Below are 22367 nucleotides of genomic sequence, written 5' to 3'. Positions count from 1 at the left end.
AGTCTGTCTGGAAAGATTGTGGGGTCCCCGAGGCACACAGTCTGGGGCCAGCCTGGTCCATGGCTGCCCCCACCCCTGGCTGAATACAGAGGGGACTGGCTTCAGCCCCAGAGCTTATCTGGGCTGGGATAGGAAGCGTGACTGAAAAGGGAAACCCTTAGACTGCAGACCACAAGCCAGTCACGGGAAGGCCTGGTGCCCATGCCGAGAGCTCTTAACAAAAAAGAAGAACCGGGTCTCTTGAGTTATTTTGGTAGAGTTTCCATAGCTTTGTTAACCCTATTCTAGCTCCCGCCGGGACGGGAACAGAAAGTGGGGGAGCGGCCCAGGGCTACGGCTCCAGGTGTGAGCTGGAAGGATGGCTTCCCTTTCCCAGCCCTGCCAGCCTCCAGCAGGGCACCTGCTCTGCGGAGAGCAGACAGGCCCAGCGTCCGACCCTGCCCCACCAGAAGGTGCTGGAAAAGGATGCCCACCCCCGGGTCCAGGTGACGACTCCTGGCATCAACCTGAGGCCCGTCTGTGGGAGCGTTTGCCCCCAGATGAGCTTCTCCCAGATGCTGCTTGAATCTGGGGCCTTCCTTCCCGCCTGGTGATGCGTCAGCCCTATCAAGACTCAGGCAGAAGTCAGCGTTCAAACGCGGCTCCCCCAGCAAATGCATGTTGAGGAGAAGCAAATCCGCTTGAGTATCGGCCCTAGACCCAGCAATCGACCGAGAAGGACGACAGAAGCATCAGCATTCCAGAGCTCGGGAGAACGTTGTTTTGACTGCCCTCGCTCCTCTCCCCCATCCATTAAGGGCGCTGAAGCTTTTTCCATGGGGAAAAGAAAACCTCCTTCCACTCCACGTGCCCTTATAGCTAATGACCTCCCCTCCCCCTGACTTCTTCCTGACACATCTCAAAGGAAAAGTGTGCACTTTCCATCTCCATCGTCTCCATGCCCCCTCCTTGGCCTCCTCAGTCTGGCTTCCACAACCCCCCCTGCCCCCCGACCAGCTCAGCCTCCCAGCAGCTCCCAGACGTGTGCTGGTGCCTCCGCCCCACAGACCTTCTTCTGGTCTGCTCTCTGGCCCCTGCCTGCCCTCTCAGCATCCTCCAACACCTTCCTGTTTCTATCTGTCTCCTTTGTAGGTTCCTGTCTCTCTGTTCCCCCATGAATTCTGGGGTTCCCAGTCCTCTGTCCTAGCAAGGATGCTTTCCTAACCACGGGCTCTCCCAAGATTTTGGCCCAACCCTCTCCCCGCAAGCTAGTAACCATGGAGATTTCTAGAAATGTGGGCTTGGATGTCCCACAGACACCTCCAACTTAACACCAAAAAGCAAAGTGGCCCCTCCTGGCCAGTGCCGTTTCTACTCCAGGAAGCTGGGAGGCACGGTCCCCAACACCGGTCTCACCCCACACTGCACCTGTCACCGAGATCTGTGCGCCCGGTTCACCCGGCCTCCCGCACATGCCTGCACAGCCAGTCCCTGTCCACTCCCGCCCCTCGGCCGGAGATGGACTGCAGGAGAGGACACAGGAGGAAAGTTAAGGATCGAGCCACTACCTTTATTCATATCAGCTTCAGAAAAAGAAGGAGGCAATGAAAATATCAAGTAGACGATGCAAGAATAGTTCTGAGAACTGGCTCCGGAAATGGAAAGCAGTTGGAGGGACGGCGGATGGTTCTGCCAAGAGCAGAGACAACAAAGGTGCACCTGCAGGGGTGCAGAAGGCGTGCCAACGGGAGTGGCTGCAAACAGCAGGAACTCAGGGGTGTCAGGTGCCCCAGATGGAAGGGACGAGGAGGGCCGCAGAAAGAAGCCATGAGACCACCCCCCAGAGCCCCGATGCCCCCCCAACCCAGAGCAGTTATCCCCCTCCCTTCTCCATGGGGGACTAGAGTTTTCTCCACTAAAGAAACCGACCCAGGGAAGCCACCGAACAGAGGCACGAGGAGGGCAAGGAGGCGACAGCAAATGGTTAAGCGGAACCCTACCACGGACCCAACCCCCCGCAAAATCCTCCCAGCCCCGCACGCTGGACGTCCGTGTGGTTTGTGAGCATATCAGGCTTGCGGCCGCCACAGGGAGACGACGGGGCCCCAGTCCAGAGAAAACAAAAGCAGAAAAAAAATTCCACAGAAGGATGTGGAAATAAAGTTGAAATCTCCAAAAGAGAAGTAGGAACCAAAAGCCAGAGACGAAAAAAGTAAGAGGGAAACAAGGTAAAAGTGAAGGTCTCGCTCCGTCCAGGGGAGGGGGGCCGTCCCTGGGAAAGAGGCCAGAGAAAACAGACGGAAAGGAGTGACCAAAAGTCATGACAATGCTAACACCCTAACATTGCCCAGAACTCTACATTTCCAGATGAAAAGGCTCCACAAAACGCCCACGTGGGGGATGAACCCCAACCCCCCAGGGCTTCTGCCTCTACAGCTGTAGAATATTTGTGATGAAAAGAAGAGCGTACGCTCTTCCAGAGGAAAAAGAGCAAATGAAACAAAAGAGTTTACATATAAAATACTAATTCTTAACAAAAATGGAAGACAACAGGGCAGCGCGTTCAGGGATCTAAGGCAGTGTCAACCTAGAATTCAATTCTGGTCCATCACAGAATCAGTAAAGCAGGAGAGTAGGGAAAAAAATAACATTTTCACTCAACAAGAACTTTAAAGGTCCACGGGCCACGTCGTCTTCCTCAGGAGGCCATTCCTGGCCGCGCTGCCCCAGCACCAGGGAGCGACTCAGGACGGAGGATGTCCTGGGTCCCCCAAGCAGGCGAGGGGCCGAGGGAAGGCCTGTGGTGGCCGAGGAAGGCCTGGGGACGCCCCGGTGGCAACTGCGGTCGGAGAGCCCCAGGGAGGTCCCCGGGGGAGCCCCAGCGGCACAGGCGAACCGAGAGGCCTGAGCCCACGCGACACCGTGTCGGGAGGCGTTTCAGAGGCGGCTGGAGGTTGGAAGAATAAGAAAAGCACGAGAGGGTCCAAGAAGAGAAAACGTCACGGAGGCGTCCTCTTTGGCTCGGCCGCAAACAAGAGAGAAAGGAGGCTCCTTCGTGAGAAAACAGTGACAAGGAGGTTGGTGAGTGCGGAGCAGTTACAGCGAGAGGAAGCCGGGAGATAACATCTAGACGCCGCGAGCTAAGCAACCGGGCGGGGGGCGCGGGGCGGCCAGTGCGGGGTCGGGACCCCGCCGGGGGCAGCGGAGCCCCACGCGGGCCAGCCCGGACCCAGCCGGACGCAGCCGGACCCAGGCCGAGACGCGCAGCACGAACCAGGGGGCGAGTGAAACCTGGAGGGTGCTGCGGGGGGGAAGGGAACCAGCCCGTCTTACTCCCGAAGAAGCACGGGTCCCTTGGGGATGTGTGAATACTTTTTTCTTTTAATAAAGAAGATGGTGTTTTAGCCTTTTAGGAAAACCTCTGCTTTAGTACTTTTTTTAAAAAGATTTTATTAATTTGAGAGAGAGAGAGAGCACAAGTTGGGTGGGAGCAGAGGGAGTAGCAGACTCCCCGCTGAGCAGGAAGCCTGATGGGGGGCCCCAGGCCAGGACCCTGGGATCCTGACCTGAGCTGAAGGCAGAGGCTTGACCCACTGAGCCACCCAGGTGTGCCCTTTAGTACTTTAAAGAAGAACCTCAAACACTTTAAATCCTGAATCAGGTTGTAGTGTTAAATAATATGTAATAAAAATCATAAATACCATAGACCCCTCCCCCATAACTCTGTTAATTCTAAAACACTATAAGAAGGCAAGGTACCATTCTATTTAAATGCTAGTGCAAGTCCCTCTCGAAGGTATGATTATTAGAAAGCCACACCGTGGGGCACCGGGGTGGCTTAGGTGGCTACGCGTCTGGCTCTTGGTCATGATCTCAGGGTCACAGGACGGAGCCCCATGTCAGGTTCCCCACTCAGCTCAGAGTGTACTCGAGATCCTCTCCCTCTGCCCCTCCCCCTGACACCCGCATGCTCTCTCCCTTTCTGTCTCAAATAAATAAATCTTCAAGAAAGAAAGAAAGGAAGGGCGCGTGGGTGGCTCAGTGGGTTAAAGTCTCTGCCTTCGGCTCGGGTCACGACCCCAGCGTCCTGGGATCGAGCCCCCCATCGGGCCCTCTGCTCAGCAGGGAGCCTGCTTCCTCCTCTCTCTCTGCCTGCCTCTCAGCCTACTTGTGATCTCTGTCTGTCAAATAAATAAATAAATAAAATCTTAAAAAAAAAAAAAAAAAAAAGGAAGGAAGAAAGAAAGAAACCTTCACTGCCCCACCACTGCCCCACCCCCATTCCTGGCTTGGTTTTTATAAATCTGTACAAACTGCCGTGTCCCTCTCCACACTGTCACAGAGTGAACAAGCCCAGTATGCCCATGCAGCTGAATGAATGAATGAATCAGGGATACCCAAAACCTTGTTGGAGCTTGTCCTGAGGCTTTATCACTCATAAACACCACTCGGTTTGAGAAGACAGATCCATCTTTCGTGCTAATTCATGGGGGAAAGGCACTTTACAGAAAAATTTCAAGCCATAAAGAAATTGGGAATGGAGAGAAGTGCTTTGAAAGCTGCCTGCTGGGTATGAACCCCCTGAAAGGTACAACCACCACAGGAGCCCCAAGGAGGGCGGGGGTGTGGGGCATCACCCTTCCCAACTTGCTGAAAGCCAGATCCCTGTCAAGACCTTCTCCCTCCCTTGGCAAAGCACGGGCCAGGGAAGGCAGCAGGGGCACAGCGTGGGTCCACTGTTTGGAGCTTCTGAGAAACATGTCTGTCCCTAGGGCCACCGCCGTGGCAGGAGGGGAGGGGGCCAGGACCCACCCCAGTGGGTCCTCAGGTGTCTGCTGACCTGAGTGGGGAGAACAGGAAGTAAATGACATCAGGCTGCTCTAGGCACTTGGATACAGTGGGGAGAAGACCAAGATCTCAGACCCACAGAGCCTGTGTGGTAGAGGGAAGACAAGACAGTACAGAAAGGAAATAAAGAAAATCTACTCGTAAGAGGTCAGATAAGTTGGTAAGGACTCTGGAGAGATCCAGGGGGATAATCCTAGTAAAAGAATGAAAAAACAAGCCAGCACGGGGCCTCTTTGAAATAACGAATGGGCACCTGGGTGGCTCAGTCGGTTAAGTGTCCGACTCTTGGTCGTGAACTCGCGGTCGCAGGATGGGGCCCCACATCAGGCTCCACGATCAGCACAGAGTCTGCTTGAGAGTCTCTCTCTCCTTCTCCCTCTGCCCCCCCTCACTCGTGCTCTCTCTCTAAAACAAATAAATCTTTTTTAAAAAAATAAGAAATAAAGTAATGGAGGCAACATGAGGTTCACACCGATCCCACCACTGCCTCCTGTAGAGATCCACCCTCCACAGACTCCCCGCCGGACCAGACGAGGCAGGTCTTATTGTGAAACAAGGTTGGACTCACTTCTCCTCCTGCCTCTGTCTTCCTCCACTTTTTAAAATTAGTGTTTTAGAGCTTACTCCTGGTTTTACTTCCCCTATAGCCAGACCCACCAGAGAACACACAGGCTCTGCAGTCTGAGCCCTGGGTCTGCGCTCTGGCCCCGACGGCACCAAGCCAGGCAGCGTAGGCAAAGCTGCTGCATGTTCTCCCAAACCACAGCCCACACCTCTGGAAGGACGGGGGCGGTCGTGAGGCTCAGCGCGATAACCCAGACTGAGATCAGGGCCCCACAGGCCCCACGGAGGCTTGCTTCCTTCCCAGCACTGCTGTCTTCTCAGGCGGCTGGGGGGTGACTTCACGTTCTAGGCTTCAAGACACGAACCTTCACGGGGTCATATGCTGGGTGTCAGGGGTGGGGGTACAGCGAGGAGTTCTCAGATTCTGGAAACACTGTCTTTGGCAAGAGGATGGGCCAGTATAACCCAACCCCGTGGCCTTGCCGTGTTCACCTGGACTCTCAGGTTCTCAGGTCTGACCTCACCTCCCTCCCAGCCTCAAGCCCAGCGGAGCCGGCCTGCGCCTCAAGCGCCACTCTCCCACCACCTAGCCTTCCTTTGGCTCTTCTCTCCAGGCCGTCCTCTCCCCATGCTGTCCCCACTTCCAAACTCCCCTTCAGGTGTCTGCTTCCCCTCCGACCCCCGCCTGGGCTCCCACGGAACCCCCATTTCTCTGCTCAGCACACTTGCCAAAGCTTGTTTAACAAGCTGCTTCCCTTCTCGATGCCTGTTCCTTAAAGAAGCTCATCTGTCTTGTCCCCGCGTGTCTTCCACACTCGTTACAAGGCCTGGCCCTGAGCAGGCCCTCCACAGAGATCTGGGGGACTCTGCTGAACCCGAGAATACGTGAGCCTGGTGTGCAAGGGAGAGCGCCCAGGTGACCTCGGAATGCTGGTCCAAGTCCCAGCTCAGCTGTGGGGGCCTCAGCTTCCGTGGTGGCGGAGTGGTGGAGGGAGAGACGGCCGACCTGTAGGCCCCTCTCACCCTTGACACACAAAGAATACAGCAGAAGAACGGATATCTGCTTGCCTGCTTGGCTCTCACCTAGGGTTTTAGCCCGAAGCTGGACAAATCAAATTGCACAGTCCAGCATTTCCAGACAGTGGCCCCTGAGCCCTGCCCTGAGTGCTGGGGCCAAAGGAAAACAATGAGCACTCCCGTCTACAGGGCGGGATCCCAGCTTTCCAGGACTGGCAGACCCACCCGCACGCTTTCCCCTAGAGGCCATTCACTGCCCAGGAGGCTCAAACAAAGTCCTCCAGGGACGAGAAGGAGCCTGAAGGAATCAAATACCAAGGGTCCCCCCTGGGAAGTCTTTCTAGGCTGACCTAGGAAGTTTGAGCTAAAAGGAATCTATCTTAGCATCCATCCTTGCCCCCCAGAGAGGGAGGCGGTAGAAGGAAGGCCTCCCGCTCCATCTTGGGGGAAGTGGGTCTGAGTCAGGAAAAGACTGAACAAATCCATGATGAACACTTTCCAAGCTGTTGTCCACAAACATGTAATGGCCGCTGGCTTCGCAGAGTCCAGGTTTGGAGACAGAGGCTCAAAAGCTGGCAGGCCACGAGCGACATCTGCCCATGGATATGTTTTGTTTGGCAGGCAAGGTTTTACGTTTTCTACAAATTAGTTCCAACATTTATAAAATCTAATGGTTTCCTAAGAATCCAAACATCCAGCTTCTCTGGATAACCAGGCAGCACTGGGCTGAAGATGCCTTAGGAAGAGGCCAGCCCCTTAGGGTTCTGGGGGGCAAGGGTGGGCAGGCGAAGACCTAAGTGGGCAGAACTCAAAGCACAGAACGCCCAGACGGCCACAGGCCCCAAAGTGTTTACTGCCAAAGTCAGCTAGAGAATCAGCCACAGCTCCTGGAGGCGGGGCCAGCTAGCCACAATGGCCCCAGTCCCCACCACTCCTTATAGTCTCACACCAAAAGCTTCACTGGCCCTTGTGGGCATGTAGCTGGTAGCCTCTTAGAAATACACAAGCACAGGCCTCATAAACACACCCAACCCACAGGCCTTCTCCCTCATAATCTCCTTCACCTCCCCCTTACACCCAACCTTCAAGGACAGAAAATCTGCTGACATCAGAATTAAAGGCTACCTCCTGCAAAGAGCACACATTTACCCAGGAGAACAGTCAGAAACTTTCTATGCGGGACGCCTGCCAACTACAGGATGTTTTGTAAGATACATTGAATAATTGACAATCTATCTGATTCGAGCTGCGCTTTTATCGCCACACATCTGTTTATCGTTTTACTACATCCGTACAAAACGCCAACATGTCAAACTCTGGGGAAGCATCCTCATAACTTATTCATGAAGAAAAAAAGTCATGTGCAATGATAAACTTGAAATGACAGAAATCGTTATTTTTACTTTAACTATTTGTCCATTGGAACAGCTCCATTTAAAAATTAACACACTTTGGGGTGTCTGGGTGGCTCAGTCAGTTAAGCGTCAGCCTTCGGCTCAGGTCGTGATCTCAGGGTCCTGGGATCAAGTCTCGCATCAGGCTCCCTACTCAGCGGGGAGTCTGCTTCTCCCTCTGCCCCTCCCCTCAGCTCGTATGCTCGCTACCCACCCCCCACTCTCTCTCTCTCAAAAATAGATAGAAAAAATCTTTTTAAAAAATTAACACTTTTAAAAATTAATATTTGATCAACGCATAATCTGAAGCTTCAGTCTCCCCCAAATCCAACATGGTTCAGATTTCTTGAGGCAATTTCAAAGTCTGTTGGAAAGGCAGCTGTAACTTCATAATGAGAGAGAAAAAAATGATCAAGAACTCGAAGGACCCAAGAACTGATTACAGACTCGAAGACATACCTGCTTCTTATCCTGTGTTTTCTTAAAATCTTCGCAGGCTAGCCAAAATAAAACATTTTCTTCACTGAATTCCTTTTTTAAAAATTCCTATGGATAAAAAGAGGAGAAAATATCAAGCAGTGTTCTACTTTAAGGAATGAAAGTAACAAGTAATTTCCTTCAAGGGCCGGTTTGGCAAAATGGGACTAATGAATATGGTTCTGTCACCCTTTGAAAACTCCATCCTGAAAAACAAAGCGTATGTGTAATGTTAAAGCTAGAATTTCATATACATTTGAATTTACTGACTCGGACATCGTCAGGAAGACTAAAAATGAAGCAAGAATTTACTCAGAAGTCTAAGATGACAATAAATTACCAAAGAGTAAATTTAAGTGGGAGATATATTAGTTCCTTCCAGACAGTGTTTAAACAAAGTACATTCCTCTAAAATCAGCCCCATTTTTTTTAAACAAAAGAAAAGAAACAAATTAAGCATGTCTAAAAATGCCACGATGAAAACTATTTTAAGCTGGAGGTGTGTTTTCTTTGGGCAGCAGTGGGGGTGAGCAGCACAGCCTGCCATCCCACTGGGTGCAGAATGGGGTCCTCCCTGAGATCTAGACGGTGCCCCCAGAGGCCAGATGTCCAGGAATATTAGGAGCCCAGCCCACCACCCCTCCCCCGGCGCTGCAACAGAAACCAACAGCATCAGGGCTTGCATTGACCCGAGCCAAAACTTAAAGGCAGAAGGCGGTGGGACTCGGTGGGATATAGGGCACTCTCGAAATTCACATGTGGTTCTTCTAACCGACCCCTGGGGTTTCTGCTAGCCAGAGGGTTCTTTCTAGGCAGCGCCGACACGCCCCATCCATCAGCCCTCCTCTTGGAGTTCAACTTCACTTCTCCAGCTGTTGTCCTCCTTTCTTACCGGTTCATAATGAATCCCGAGAATCCCCGAGAAACTTCACATCAGAGACCCAGACCACCCCCTCCCGGGGTCACAGAGCTGGAGAGGCTTTGGGGATTCCGCCAATGAGCAAAGCACCTCTTTGCCCACCACCACCCCCCTCCCATCCAACTACATAAAAACCAGAAACAGCCTGTGCGTGCCCCTCCGCTCTGGCCCCAGGCTATCTGGGAGAGAGTCTCCCCCTTGGCCATAGCAAGTGAGAAGTCCTTATTCTCGGGTTGGGACACACAGAGGGAAAAACCAGCCTGTGTCCCCCCCACCCCCACGTGTCTACCCTTCTTCACAGGCTGCACCGATCCCAGTCAACAATGAAAAAGGCAAACCCTAAATCTTTTCACGCCTTCTGGGTCTTCGAGCAGATTCTCCAGAGAGGCCGCCCATTTGGCTGTGCTCTTGGGGTTCTGCTGGCTGCTACTGGGACTCCCATCGCTGCCGTGGATGTCTGCAAAGCAAAGTTCAGACTGTGTATTTGGCCCAAAGATACTTTCACGTAAAAATATCTGCAAGTAATGGTCACTGTCATCACCATTGAGGCTAATACAGGTTACGTGCCAGAATTTATGGCAGGCACTTAACACGGGGAACCCATTCTAGTTCCCATGATAACCTGAGGAAGGAGGCACTGCCATTTCCTCCATCTTACAGGTGAGGGAAACTGAGGCTCAGAGCGATGACAAGGGGGCCCTGTCCTTTCCCACCACTTTCCATCCATCCTTCCCCCACCCATGTGTCCTCTGGCCAGCCCTCAAGGCTCACTCATGCCTTCCTCCCAAGAACCCTGCCACAACGGCAGCTGCTTCCCCTTACGCTTTGGGCACAGTCTGGTAATTATTGTGCTGTCTTGTGATGATTTGCGTGACTGACGCGCTAGTCCGAAAGCTTCTGTGTTATCTTTATGTTGTATCCGCAACACATGTAGTTCATTGCCCGGCACATAAATACAAGTGTGCACTCGGGTTGGGCCAAGGGTGGGAAAAGGGAGACGCTGGCTGCAGGTGCACGATTTTAGGGGGGTTGCTAAAAGACTCAGGCATCAAGATAAATGGTATTTTCATGCAAGATTTTGAAAAATCAAGATATGAAAAAAATTCCATAACATGGGGCGCCTGAGTGGCTCAGTTGGTTAAGCATCTGCCTTCGGCTCAGGTCATGATCCTGGGGTCCTGGGATCGAGCCCCAGGTTGGGCTCCCTGCTCAGTGGGGAGCCTGCTTCTCCCTCTCCTTCTGCCTTTCCCCCTGGTTATGCTCTCTCTCACTCCATCAAATACATAAATAAAATCTTTAAAAAAGAAAAAAGAATTCTTTAACAAACAAAATACCAAAATTGTGAATAAAAACAGGATTGGTATTACTGATTTTTCCTTTGTCTCCAATATGGTTCAGCATCACACCGTTACTATGTGTATAGATTGGATGAATGACTCTCTGTACGTGCACACCTGCTGCCTTCTCTTCCTCAAGAGCAGAAAAGTCTCTTGACTATAGGAAAGGGGACAGGGGACCTCCAACCAACACACTTTGACTACTTGCCTGAGAGGAAGTGACAACACAAACATGCCTCATTCTACAGAATTTGGCCCCTTCCTGGAGTCAAGGGGAAAAAAAAACCATGGAATGTAACATCGTATGGGCCCAGGTTCCAAACCCAGTTCGGCCAATTCCAATACCAATGTGTGGTAAGGGGCAAAATTCTGCGTGCAAGATAATCTTCCTGTCTCGCTGGTTATCCAAAAGACTAAAACGGGAAGCCCATCAGGCATCTAGAAGTTCACAGAGGACCCTCACAAATGTTAGTTCCTCTCTCCTCTTCCCTAAAATAATGATGTATCAAGTGAACTCTTTTTATAGCTAATACTTTTCTCCATTGCCTTTTTTCATTCAAAGTAGATGCCTTTTTTTTTTTTAAAGATTTTATTTATTTATTTGACAGCTCACAGTAGGCAGAGAGGCAGGCGGCGGCGGGGGGGGGGGGGGGGGAGGCGGTAGGGGGGGGAAGCAGGCTCCCCACTGAGCAGAGAGCCTGATGTGGGGCTCGATACCAGAATCCTGAGATCATGACCCGAGCTGAAGGCAGAGGCTTTAACCCACTGAGCCACCCAGGCACCCCGTAGATGCCTATTTCTATAAAGAGAAGTTTGAATGTAGGAGAAAATATGCTTTTAATTTAAAAAACCAGCAAAGCAGACCATTTTGAAAAGGACAAATGAAAAAAAGTCCTGAGTATTAATTGCTGCAAACCACTAGGATGCCATACAGTTTTAAATGTTTTTGGAAGAAAGTTGTATCCGGATACATTGGCCTTAACAGTAACTCAGCTGCCATGATCTTTCCTGTTCTATTGGGCCAATCCATGTGTTAATTTCTCAAGCAGTTGAGACTCTGTCCCCCAGCGTCTGGGAGAACCACCTGGATTGTAGACATTCGCTGGCTGACTGGGGCTGAAAAGCAGAAGCCAGAACCCTGCCAGGGCGTGGGGACTGTGTTTCAATGCGCACTGGTGATAGAGCACATGAGAGAATTTTCGAGACAGATCTATTCCTTTCACGGAGAAGCAAACTCACTCAAACACAGCACAAATGGACCTGATTCTTCTCTAAAGTGTATCTTCAGTCCATGGATATTACATTAGTTCCCCTGCTTTCTTCGAAAATGCTAGAACGGCAAGCCTCTAAACACAATAAACACTGGGTTTCTTCCCGACAAAGTACAAATCGAATCAAGAGATCACCATTATAAGAAAGTTCTGCAAGAGGGTTCATTCGGCCAAGCATTTCACCAACTTATTCCTGCTCGTGAGTACAGCCTCACAACTTGCTACCCTCCCTTAGGAGATCGTCTCTGAACTAAATACACGCGGAGACACAAGTGGGCTGCTCCCGGGAGCAGTCTTAGGCAGCCAGAAATTTCTCCTGCTATCACACAACACCTACTCTGCCCATAAGTTTCCAACCTTGGTCTGAAAGGGTTTTAAAGCTCCTGACATTCTTTTCAACAACAAACCAGACCACACCTTAGTGTTTGCTGCCACACTATCTTGCAAATAAATACACTCAGTGGATTCCCATTTAAAAATCCAAAAGAGCGCTCCTTTGGTTAAATAGGAGATAAGCTTTCTGGCCCCACCATTTGATAACTGCCACCTCCCCCAACGCTTAATTTATACTCAAATTACTTTGCATATTAAATTTCTGTGCCAACTTTCACTTGATCGAAAACTCTTATAACTCAATACGCACTAGTCTGGTCTAGTCCCCACATTTTATAGACTGAGAAATAGAGGTTCAGAGGGTAAAATGACCTACCCAAGGTGACCCAACTAAAGAACAGCTCAATGGAACCAGTACTGGGACTTCAGTGTGAAGGTGACTGTTTTCTCCCCAGGGCCACCTCCGCAGAACCCCACGTCTGAACACAGGACCTGGCAAATAAATGGCCCTTTTTCTTGGTTCTTGACTGGGCTACCATCTCCCTGCTATCGAAAGTCATGAATTGCATTGACCCCGACACCGTTACGTAACGGCTCAATTTCCAGGGCTGGCTCAGGAAGTCCACCAAGATGCAGCTACTCTCCATAGCCATGGCCCCTGGAGTCTGGCTCTGGTGCCCTGGATAAGACAAATTCCTTCTTGCCTTTTTGCCCACCTTCTGCCCCCACCATCCTTACTGTGGGAATCTACCCGCACTCTGTCTGATGTGTGTTTTTGCCTTTCCCAGGAGTATTGGTTTGAATTTTTCCAAGACTTCCTGACTGCCTTTCAATTTCAATAAGAGCTTTTGGCTATGCCTTTTTTCCTTAATCTTTCTTGATTGGTATCAGTATAGATAGATAGCTCTAAATAGAACCGCATTTGCAAACTCCACTCATTTAACGGTGCATCTCTTTTCCAAGTCATGCTCCTGACCACCAGTGAGAATGAGCAGCGCGCCCCCCCAATCCCCCGCCATCTGGCACTGCCCTAGAGATCATCCCTCAACTCGGGCCATTTCTATTACCTCAGGAGACTTTCCCTACTTCCCAATGCATGTAAGTAAAGGCTCCTAAGACAAGTTCACTGAAATGTTACAGTTAGTCCAGCAATTGTAAGAAAAAGGAATAACCTTCCTCTATAGAAAGAAGGTTTACTTCTGAACTTAAGAATAAAGCAAAGCCAAGAGTCCCCCAGCTTCCCAACTCCTGGCACCTGGAGCCATAAAGGTAAAATAATATTCTTTGCTTGTTTGTTGACAGAAGTTGCCATTTTAGACGGATTACACAAGAAGTTAAGCTTGGAATGCACAGGTGGAAAAAAAGTCAAACATACTTTTCTAGCAGCTTTAAGATCCCTCAAGCTAGTAAGGAGCTATCGCTGATGACATTTGTTTCAATTTTGTCCATCTCTGTTTATCTTGTCTTAGTTTACCTATAAAATATTTTTGCAATGAAAAATTTTTTTTTTACCTTCTGAGGTCTTTAAAACATTTTAGATCAGATTTTTGTAGGCACAATACTGATTTTTCTTTTTTTTAAAAGAGATATTATTTATATATTTATTTGAAAAAGAGAGACAGAGATAGCAAGAGAGAGTCGAGCAGGGAGGAGAGGGAGAAACAGGCTCCCCACTGAGCAGGGAGCCCAATGCAGGGCTCGATCCCAGGACCCTGGGATCATGACCTGAGCTGAAGGCAGATGCTTAACCCACTGAGCCACCCAGGTGCCCTCACAATACTTGTATTCCAATAGATTTATGCTCAGAGCAATCTATCATTAGCTAATAACAACAGGGGACACTGACACATTGTTTGTAGTGTACTGGGGACTGCTTCAAGCTTTTTCTGTGGGTTCGATCATTCACACCTCACAGTGAGCCTGTGGTGTGCTTAATATCCCCACTTCCGATGGGGAAGCACAGACGAGGCACATTAACTTGTAAGGGTCGCCCAGCTAGGAGAGCGGAGACCACACTCCGAGCACAGCTCCAGAGCCCTTGCACTTTATCATAAGGTTCTACTGCCATTTTTGTTTTTAATAACAGCTGATCTCCACACTCACAAAGGCCAGAACATAACGGCCTTGAAGAGGAAGACAACTGCACCGCGGGAAAAGACTGAGAAAACCAAGAGGGAATTCAGCACAGACGAAAACCCACACAAGACCTGGCCAGAACCATCTAGCATGCAAACACAATGTACATACGCTTTCCATTTACATTTATGCTGTTCTGTGTGGTTTCTGACTTCAGCAAAAGCCATTATTTCACAGATACAGATGGCTGAGGCTGGTGGCTTGCAGCATATTTCGTAATGCATTATTTATAGATGCTATGATGTCATATCTACCAGAGACTTTCTCCAGACATTAATTCCTTGGAAATCCATACTCAAAAGACATCTGTAACACTCATCGGAGCTGAAGGCTTACAGTGTGGATTCCTGCCATTAGTCTGCAGGAAGGTCTAGGTTAATGATCCTGCATAGACAATTTTCCCAAGTCAAATAAGGTCCTAGTAAAATCTCAACACCCACCTTCCTCAAAGCAGAATCAGGGTACATCATCAAAGAGCCTATCCTAAGTGTCCCCAAAACTTCTAGCATTATTAAAGAAAACACAGGAAATATTCAAGCCCAGGAAGAGGCAGAAGTGTTCATTCCCAATTCTAAAGCAGTCTGGTGCGACACACATACACACACACACACACACACACCCCGATTCTCCCGTAAACATTCAAGGAAAAGTGCACACCCCAAGAACCTTATGTAAAACCTCACATCAGGGGCGCCTGGCTGGCTCAGTCAGTTAAGCGTCCGACTCTTGGTATCAGTTCAAGTCACGATCTCGGGGTTGTGAGATCGAGCCCCGCGTCGGGCTCCGCACTCAGCACAGAATCTGCTTGAGGTTGTTTCCCTCTCCCTCCGCCTCAGCCCTTCCCCTCATTCTCTCTCTCACAAATAAATAAAATCTTTAAAACCTCGTATCAACGATTCTGCATCAAACATATTACATTTTTTTTTTTTAAAAAGTCATCCAAACTTAGAAGCAGAGAATCGGTTGGTTACAACTGGAGATCTATGTAGGGTTCTGGAGAAAGTGGGTCACGGAAACACTCTATGTAAACGTTAGTTAAGTGTTTACTGGCTCCAGCATCTAAGGTTGGAGAATGACCACCCTTCGAGCACGCAGTTCCCTTGGTGGGGAGGTTTGCGTGAAGGGCAATGAGCAGAGTGTAATAATAAAAATTGGAAAAGTTTTTTAAAATAATCATCATAATAGCAAGCATCAAAGACCAGAGAAGGCGAGCAGGCTGCAGAGGGTTGGCTGGACTCAGAAAAGGCTTCGTGGCGTTTTTCTCTAAGAAGCCAGAGACCTCAGAGAAAGCCGAGGGCTGGGGCGGTGCCTCCCGGGGCGCCAGTGCACCTTTAAGCTGAGGACATCTGCCAAAGGGGGGTGGGGGCCACTCCTTACGTTCCATGCTCTGGGGTCCACCTGAGGAGTCTCACGAAGCCCGGAAACCCACTGCCTTCTCAGAGACGTTTCGTGGGAGACAGGCCGGGGGCTGTGGGGCTCCTGAGCACCCTTGGGTCTGGAGGAAAAACAAGACTCCACATCCTCTTTTGAGTGGACTAAACAACAGATGGCCACTGGCTTCCAGTTTCTACCAGAGGGAAGGAAATCAGAACGCCAGACTGTTATTTGTAGCCTCCCTAGATCTCTACTTTCTAGGCAAAGGCCCAGAAAAAATAAAAATTACCCAGGAGCCCTACTCTGGGGGTGAAAACGAAGACCCTGTCCTCATTTCCCTCACTTTCCAGAAGCCCTGTGCCGCCCCCCCTGGGGGCCTGACACTCACACACAAATGTGTCCTCACTCCCCCCGGGGCCCCCACGGCTGGGCGAGTAAGTGACGTTCTCCCTCCAGCGTCTGAGAGGCTGTGCGTTTCTTGAGGAGGAGCTGTGTCCCCCCGGGGGTCCGCCGTGCCTGGCGCTCATGTTCACGTTTGCGTTGATGGATGTTTTCTGATAGATTGGGGGCGAGACAGCGAGCAGGACAGCTGTAAAAATAGCTCCGGACTGAGCGCTTGCTATAGATCTGGTCTCCACGTCACAGCGACCCTCTGAGGTTGGGCTCATCAGGGGCCCATTTTACAGAGGTGGAAACTGAGGCACGGTGAGGTTAAGTAAGGTGCTCCAAGGAGATAGCAAAGAAGCGGATGAGGTGGGGCTCAGCCCTAAGTCCTCGGGCTGCAGAGCCTACAAAGGCGAGGACAGTGACAGACGCAGCAAGTGAAAGGCGAGGCCCTTTTTCTCACGGAACTTAAAATTAATTGAGAAGACGAGACCAGGAGTTCCCAGATGGCTGTCTGCCCACAATGCCACAGGATGGCATGAAGCTTTTTTCACCAGTTCATGAAGAAATGAAAACAAGGGGGCGCCTGGGTGGCTCAGTGGGTTAAAGCCTCTGCCTTTGGCTCAGGTCATGATCCCAGGGTCCTGGGATCGAGCCCTGCGTTGGGCTCTCTGCTCAGCAGGGAGCCTGCTTCCCCCTCACCTCTCTCTCTGCCTGCCTCTCTGCCTACTTGTGATCTCTGTCAAATAAATAAAATCTAAGAAAAAAAAATGAAAATAAGGATAAAGAAATATTTACCACGTAAGCTGTCTTGATATGGTCGAGGCGGCCCTGGGTTGTTTTTAGGAAAGAGATCATGATATTTATTTACATGGTACAAAATTCAAGAGACAGTGGGAGCACAGGGGAGCACGACTTCCTGTCAGCTCTGTCCCTCAGTCACCCAGTGCCTCTCCCTGGACACAACAACCTCTAGAAGATTCCGTGGGTCAGGACATGTCCTTACAAGAAATTCTGTCTTTACTCTCTTGGGTATTCAAATGCCCTTTCATTTATGGAATGATAAAGATGGTTGATGATGGCATTGTTTTTAATGTCCTGACGAGAGAAAGGAAGAAAGGGGAGGAAGGGAAGAAGGAGGCAGGAGAAGAAGAAAGAGAAAAGCTGTCAGCTCCATATTCATATATATATATTTTAACTCTAAATATATTTTAACAAGATGACTAAATGGACACTGTGTGAACTCCCGCAGGTAGCTCTGGGCTTGGGTCAGAAATTTGAGTTCTCTGGTCTGTCCCTTCTGAAATGGGTGGTGGCTCCAGACAAGACCTTGCCCCTTGGCCTCTGTGGCTGTCCACGGAGAGACAAAAGAGCCTGCATTTCGGGGGCAGAGAGGGAGGGAGGCAGGAGTCTGGGGAGAGAGGCCCTGCTGGGGCAGAGGGAGACCCAGCTTTGGAAGAAGACTCAGGACAGAGGACACCCCTGGGAAGCAAAGGGGCAGAAGCGGGAACGCACAGCCCCCCACGGGCAGAGTGAGAGCAGCGGCAGTGGGCCTGGGGCAGAAGGCAGGCCCGAGGAGGGGTCCCAGAGTTCCCTGTTCCACAGGGAACAGCACAGCTGACCCACAGGCACCCTGCAAAGCTCCGGAGGGATGGGAACCGGCTTAGAAGGGAAATGAGTCCCCGGAAGTCTGCAAGGGGCTGTTCCCCCCGCAGGGGACGCCTCCTGATGGCTCTTATCGGGTAGCTGCTGCTGCTGTCGCCTGCCCCGGGGCCCCTCGGCCCCCACCACCCCTCTTGGGGTTGCTCCAGAGGAGAGCTATCTGGGGGAAGCAGAAGACAACCAGTGAGAGTAAATTTAGTACAATTTAAAGAGCAACTTTCTAAGCCCAGCGCCCCAGGGCCAAGTGGATTACTCAAGCACAGCAGGATGTGTGCCTCGGTCTACCCAGGAAGCCCCAGGAAATGGCCCGCCTGGCACCTGCCGGGATTCCCCAAATTTCTAACAGTGCAAGAAGGAGACATCGGTCACGTGCAAAGCCAATGAAAAAGGCTGAGCTGCAGTCGGACCTGACTGCCGCTGGTCTACAGGCTGCCCTTGGTGGCATTCGGAGCTGGTGGCATTCGGAGCTGACATCCCAGATGCAGCCGGCTTGTAGGCTAACCATACCAGTCTAAAAAAGCACCCCTTGGCCCAGCCCGGCCTCCCTGTCCCCAAACTGCTCTCCCTGAAGCCACAGGCCAGCAGGGCCCATGATGTTCTGCAGGGAAAGTTTTCCCAGAGGCCAAGACTGCCGGCTGCGGGGTTGTTAAAACAAAGACATTAAGTTGCTATGTTGACTGTCATCTTTAAATAAAAACTTAAGCCCAGCAATAAATCCAAAACTGGTCCCAAGGGTTTAATGGGCTAGTGTACAACCGGCCCCCGGGGGGAGAGCCAAGCCTGCCTGGTAGGGTGGGGATTCCCTCCACCGGTCGCTGCTCGCAGAGGGAAGGCTGTGGCTTCGGCTTTGCTTTCCAGGTAAGCAGCATCACAACGACCACCGACGGTGTGAGTCCTTGTGGGGGACGAGGGGGTGGACAGACTTCAGTGGCACAAGAATCAACTAAGGCATTTGTTGAAAATGCAGCTTATTCTCCCCCCACCTTCGGGTCCCCAAGATGGAATCAGTGTGTCCAGGGTGTGGCCCGGAAAGCTGCATTTTATCCACGGCCTTTGCATCCCCAGTGGGTTCAAGAACATACTTTGAGAAATCCCCTTAAGGAAAATAAGGCAATTCCACTTTGAACCTTGGAATTAGGGGTTAGGAATGCCAAACTCTGAGCTTGAAGACATGGTCTCCGGTAAGTTTTTGCTGAAAAGCAGGAAAAGCCTATACAATAGAAGGTTCTGGGAGCCAGGACTGAAGCTGGGTCTGTATCAGGAGACTGCAGGGCTGGATCCAGCACTTGTGGGGCTGGAAACTTATACAATTTGGAGAGCCAGTTTAAGGAAAATAATTCTAAGTTACCAAGTAAAAATGCAGTACAGGGTCCCATGGATCACCTGGCAAGCTTCCCAGTACCTCTGCCTCGGGGCCCACATTCCCTTTCTCACTTGACTCCTTCTTTTCGCACTGCTGGATGGTGATGCCCAAAGGGCAGAGCCTCATTTGCCCTTTCCCATCAGTGGGGTACACTTTAAACCCTAAAGATCCATTGCTGTTTGGGCTCTCAGCGGCCAGGCACCCAATGCCAATCCATGATGCTTAGCTACTAATCTTTCTATCTGTCACCTAATCTCATGTTGTAAGGCTGAAAAGTGATGGCCCCAAAAGAGCTACACTCCACTAGTGTCTCTAAATTGCCCCAATCTTTCTGGGGTACAACCTTCAACCATATAACACCCCCAAACCAGGGATGCTCCCAAATGATGCGAAGCAATGAATAACCAGGCAGAGGTGTTCAGAACAGCTCTGTTTATAACATGAAAGGGGGGAAACTAACCATTATTCCTCACGTATTACGTGCCAGGCATTGCACTAGAGGCCTCATATGTTGTGTGTTTAATCCCAAGACTCTATGAAACCCACTTTACAGATGGGAAAACAGATGCAGAGATGTGCCAGGAAACCAGCTCTCCTAGATAAAAAAGCTTGATCTGCAGTCTTTCCCCATTTCCATGGTAAAAGTATCCACCAACAGCCAATTTCAAGCTATCTGTGATTTGGCACCCAGTTCTCAAATTTCCCAATAATTCAGCAGTTGGCTCAGAGGTCACGTAACTTGCTCAAGGTCACTGAATGATAGAGTCAAGGTGGGAACCAGGTGCTGAGCTCGAGTCCAGGCTCTGACTACTGCCCCACAGGCTTGTGAAGAGGCACCAACAGGGAACAGCTAAAAGGAACACCCCCAAAGGAATCCTTGGACCCACAGACAACTCAGAAAGAAGTACAAGCCCACTGACACCAATACAAACTCTTTACAATAACCCTGTGAAGTCCTACTTTACTAAGGGTGTCCTGAATATTAAATGCAATGATTTGCATAAGGTAATGGACAGGAAACCATCTCCATTCAAGGGCTCAAAGAGGGATAGCTGTTTTATTCCCATTCTGCAGATCTTCTTTTGCACAAACACAAAGTTTTTACAACAGTGGAGGTGGGATTTGGTCCCAGCCGGTCTGGTTCACCCGCCCACCCAGGCCCTCCTCTTAAGTGCACTGTCTCTCATAAAATAGGATATTCTGTGAAAACAGGACCCACCAACATGTTCAGACTCTTAGCACTAAGAAGCAGCCACCGTCAGAGTGGGAGGTAGCAGAAAAGCCTCTGAACTCCACAGTCAGGCCAACCTGGGTTTCAAAGGTTCTCCAACCCCCCCTTACTGGTTACCTAACAGCTCCTAGCTTCGGTTCCCTCTTCTGGAAAGTAGCCTTAACAGTACCTGTTTCACAAGGGCGCCCCTAAGGGTGGAGAGAGAACGCAGAACTGGGTGAACAGAGACCTGCGCCCACATTAAGAGCTCAAAGGAGCATAGCCGTAACTGTGAACGAAAAGGGTAAGGTGGTTGGCATCAAAGGCACGGTCTCATTTTCACCGTGGGTTCTCTGTCCTATCAAATCGCTGCAAACTGTGGCTCAGCCTGGTCCATTGTGGCAGCCAGGGCAAGTCCACGGTAATGTCAGCGCTCCCCTGGCGCGAACTACAGAAGTGCCTTCTCTCCACCCTGGTGTTCACCCTCCTCGGCGGCCCCACATTTCGGCCCCGCAGCGCAGAACTGAAGGCGCCGGGCAGCCCGGGCCCCGCTGCCAGTCCGATGCTCGGGGTCCAGCCCTGCCACCTCCGGGCGCCTCGCGGGCATCATTCGCACCAACGCCCGCAGCGGAGAGAGACGGAGAACTCCCCAAGGGAAGGGGCCCGTGCGACTCTCTGCTTTCCGATCTAGAGCCCATACTCCCTCCAAAGTTTGGGGGTGCATGGGATCTCCTTTCTTCTCCCAGACCATCACTAAAAAGAAAACTGCTGTTGTTCTTCCTTTTGTCCAAACTTCCTCCCCGCAGCGCCGCTCGGGGCTCTGCGCTCCCACCGCCGCTGCGACCGCAGGGCGCTGGACGGAGCAACGAGCACTGGCGCGGTCGGCGGGGACCCTCGTCGGGTGGCATCGCCGAGCCGCGCCCGAACACAGGAGGGAGGGAAGGATGCCCGGGACCCTGGGCGGGCAGCGTCGGCCGAGGCGGCTCCTCCGGATGCCCCGATCCCCAGCCCGCGTGCCGGGGAGCCGCTTACCTGACGGCGGCCGCTTCCTGCTGAGCCGGCTCACGGCGCGGTTGAACATCGCCGCGGTGGCCCGGGGAGGAAGGAGGAGCAGCCGGGCGGCTGAGCAGGAGGACGGAGAGGAGGAGGAGGCCGAGGAGGAGGAGCCCGCTCAGCACCGCCCCGGCGCGCCCGCCCCCGCCCTCCCCACCGCCAGGCGCCGCGTGGCGCGCTCGGTGCGCCCTACCCGCCCGCCCCGGCAGGGGCCCATCACTCCAGCCTCGGGGGCCTGGGTGGCCCAGAGCGGCCGGGAGTGACCAAACGCGGAGGCCTGGCCCCCCGCCCGGGATGGCGTGCACTGGCCTGGAAGGAGCGCGCGCTGCTGCCTGTGGCTTAGGAGCCCTGCCCGGGCACCCGCGCGCCCGGGGGCCCCGCCGCCCAGCGGAGCTCGCCGAAGCAGCCGCCCCGGGCCCCGCCCCGCCCGCCTCGCCCGCCTCGCCCGCCTCGCCCGCCTCGCCCGCCTCGCCCGCCTCGCCCGCCTCGCCCGCCTCGCCACTCTCCGACCATCCCGGGCTCCCGCCCTCTTCCTGCAGCCGCGAGAAACGGGCACGGCGCCGCGGGCGCAGCGCTCTCGGTGGCTCCGTGCGCCTTCGCGAGGCGGCAGGCGGGGGTCCCCTCCCGCTACACGGACTCGGAAGCCGAGGCCTCGAGGTTCTGCAAACCCCGGGTGAGGCCCATAGCCTTCGCCTCCTCGCCCCCGGGATCCAGGATCCCCGCGGGCCCCGGCCTGCCCGCCCCGCGACTCGGTGGCTGCCCGGCCCTCCCATGGCGGCGAAAGCTGGTGGGGCGTAGCCAGGGTCCCGGCCGCGGGGAGCGAGCTGCGCTGCGTGGGCGAACTTGGGCGCCTTCTCCCCAAGGCCTGGAGGCTCCAGGGGCGGGCTTCGGTGCAGTTCTGCGGGAACCCTTTGGGTTCCACCGCCGAGAGATGCCTCTGTCCCTCACAGCGACTGGTTGGGGACACTTCTCTAACTTTGGGGACACGTGGTGCAGCTTCCGGCAGGGCCTTTAGCTCAACTCTTGGAGTCACTCAGGTCCACTTT

At 52.1% G+C, this 22367-nt stretch overlaps 1 protein-coding gene across 3 annotated transcripts in view; it reads right to left on the bottom strand.

Moving 5' to 3' along the window:
• Positions 1 to 21478, bottom strand: part of RGS10 (regulator of G protein signaling 10) — a gene marked incomplete at its 5' end in the record, with an annotated part of 39391 nt that extends 17913 nt beyond the window's left edge. The window contains 3 exons of one of the 3 annotated variants that reach the window (XM_080823643.1): positions 8262 to 8348; positions 9537 to 9655; positions 21301 to 21478. In XM_080823643.1, the coding sequence (XP_080679769.1) occupies positions 8262 to 8348; positions 9537 to 9655; positions 21301 to 21349 (255 nt within the window). Of the gene's footprint in view, positions 1 to 8261; positions 8349 to 9536; positions 9657 to 14341; positions 14396 to 21300 lie in introns of those variants that run through there. The other 2 variants (XM_080823644.1, XM_080823645.1) reach the window with 2 other exon arrangements.
• Between the last annotated feature and the right edge of the window lie 889 nt (positions 21479 to 22367).

Source organism: Martes martes (assembly GCF_963455335.1).
Source record: "Martes martes genome assembly, chromosome: 14".
NCBI classification, from domain to species: domain Eukaryota; kingdom Metazoa; phylum Chordata; class Mammalia; order Carnivora; family Mustelidae; genus Martes; species Martes martes.
Note: the sequence above shows the minus strand (reverse complement) of the source record. Positions and strands in the feature narration are given on the sequence as shown.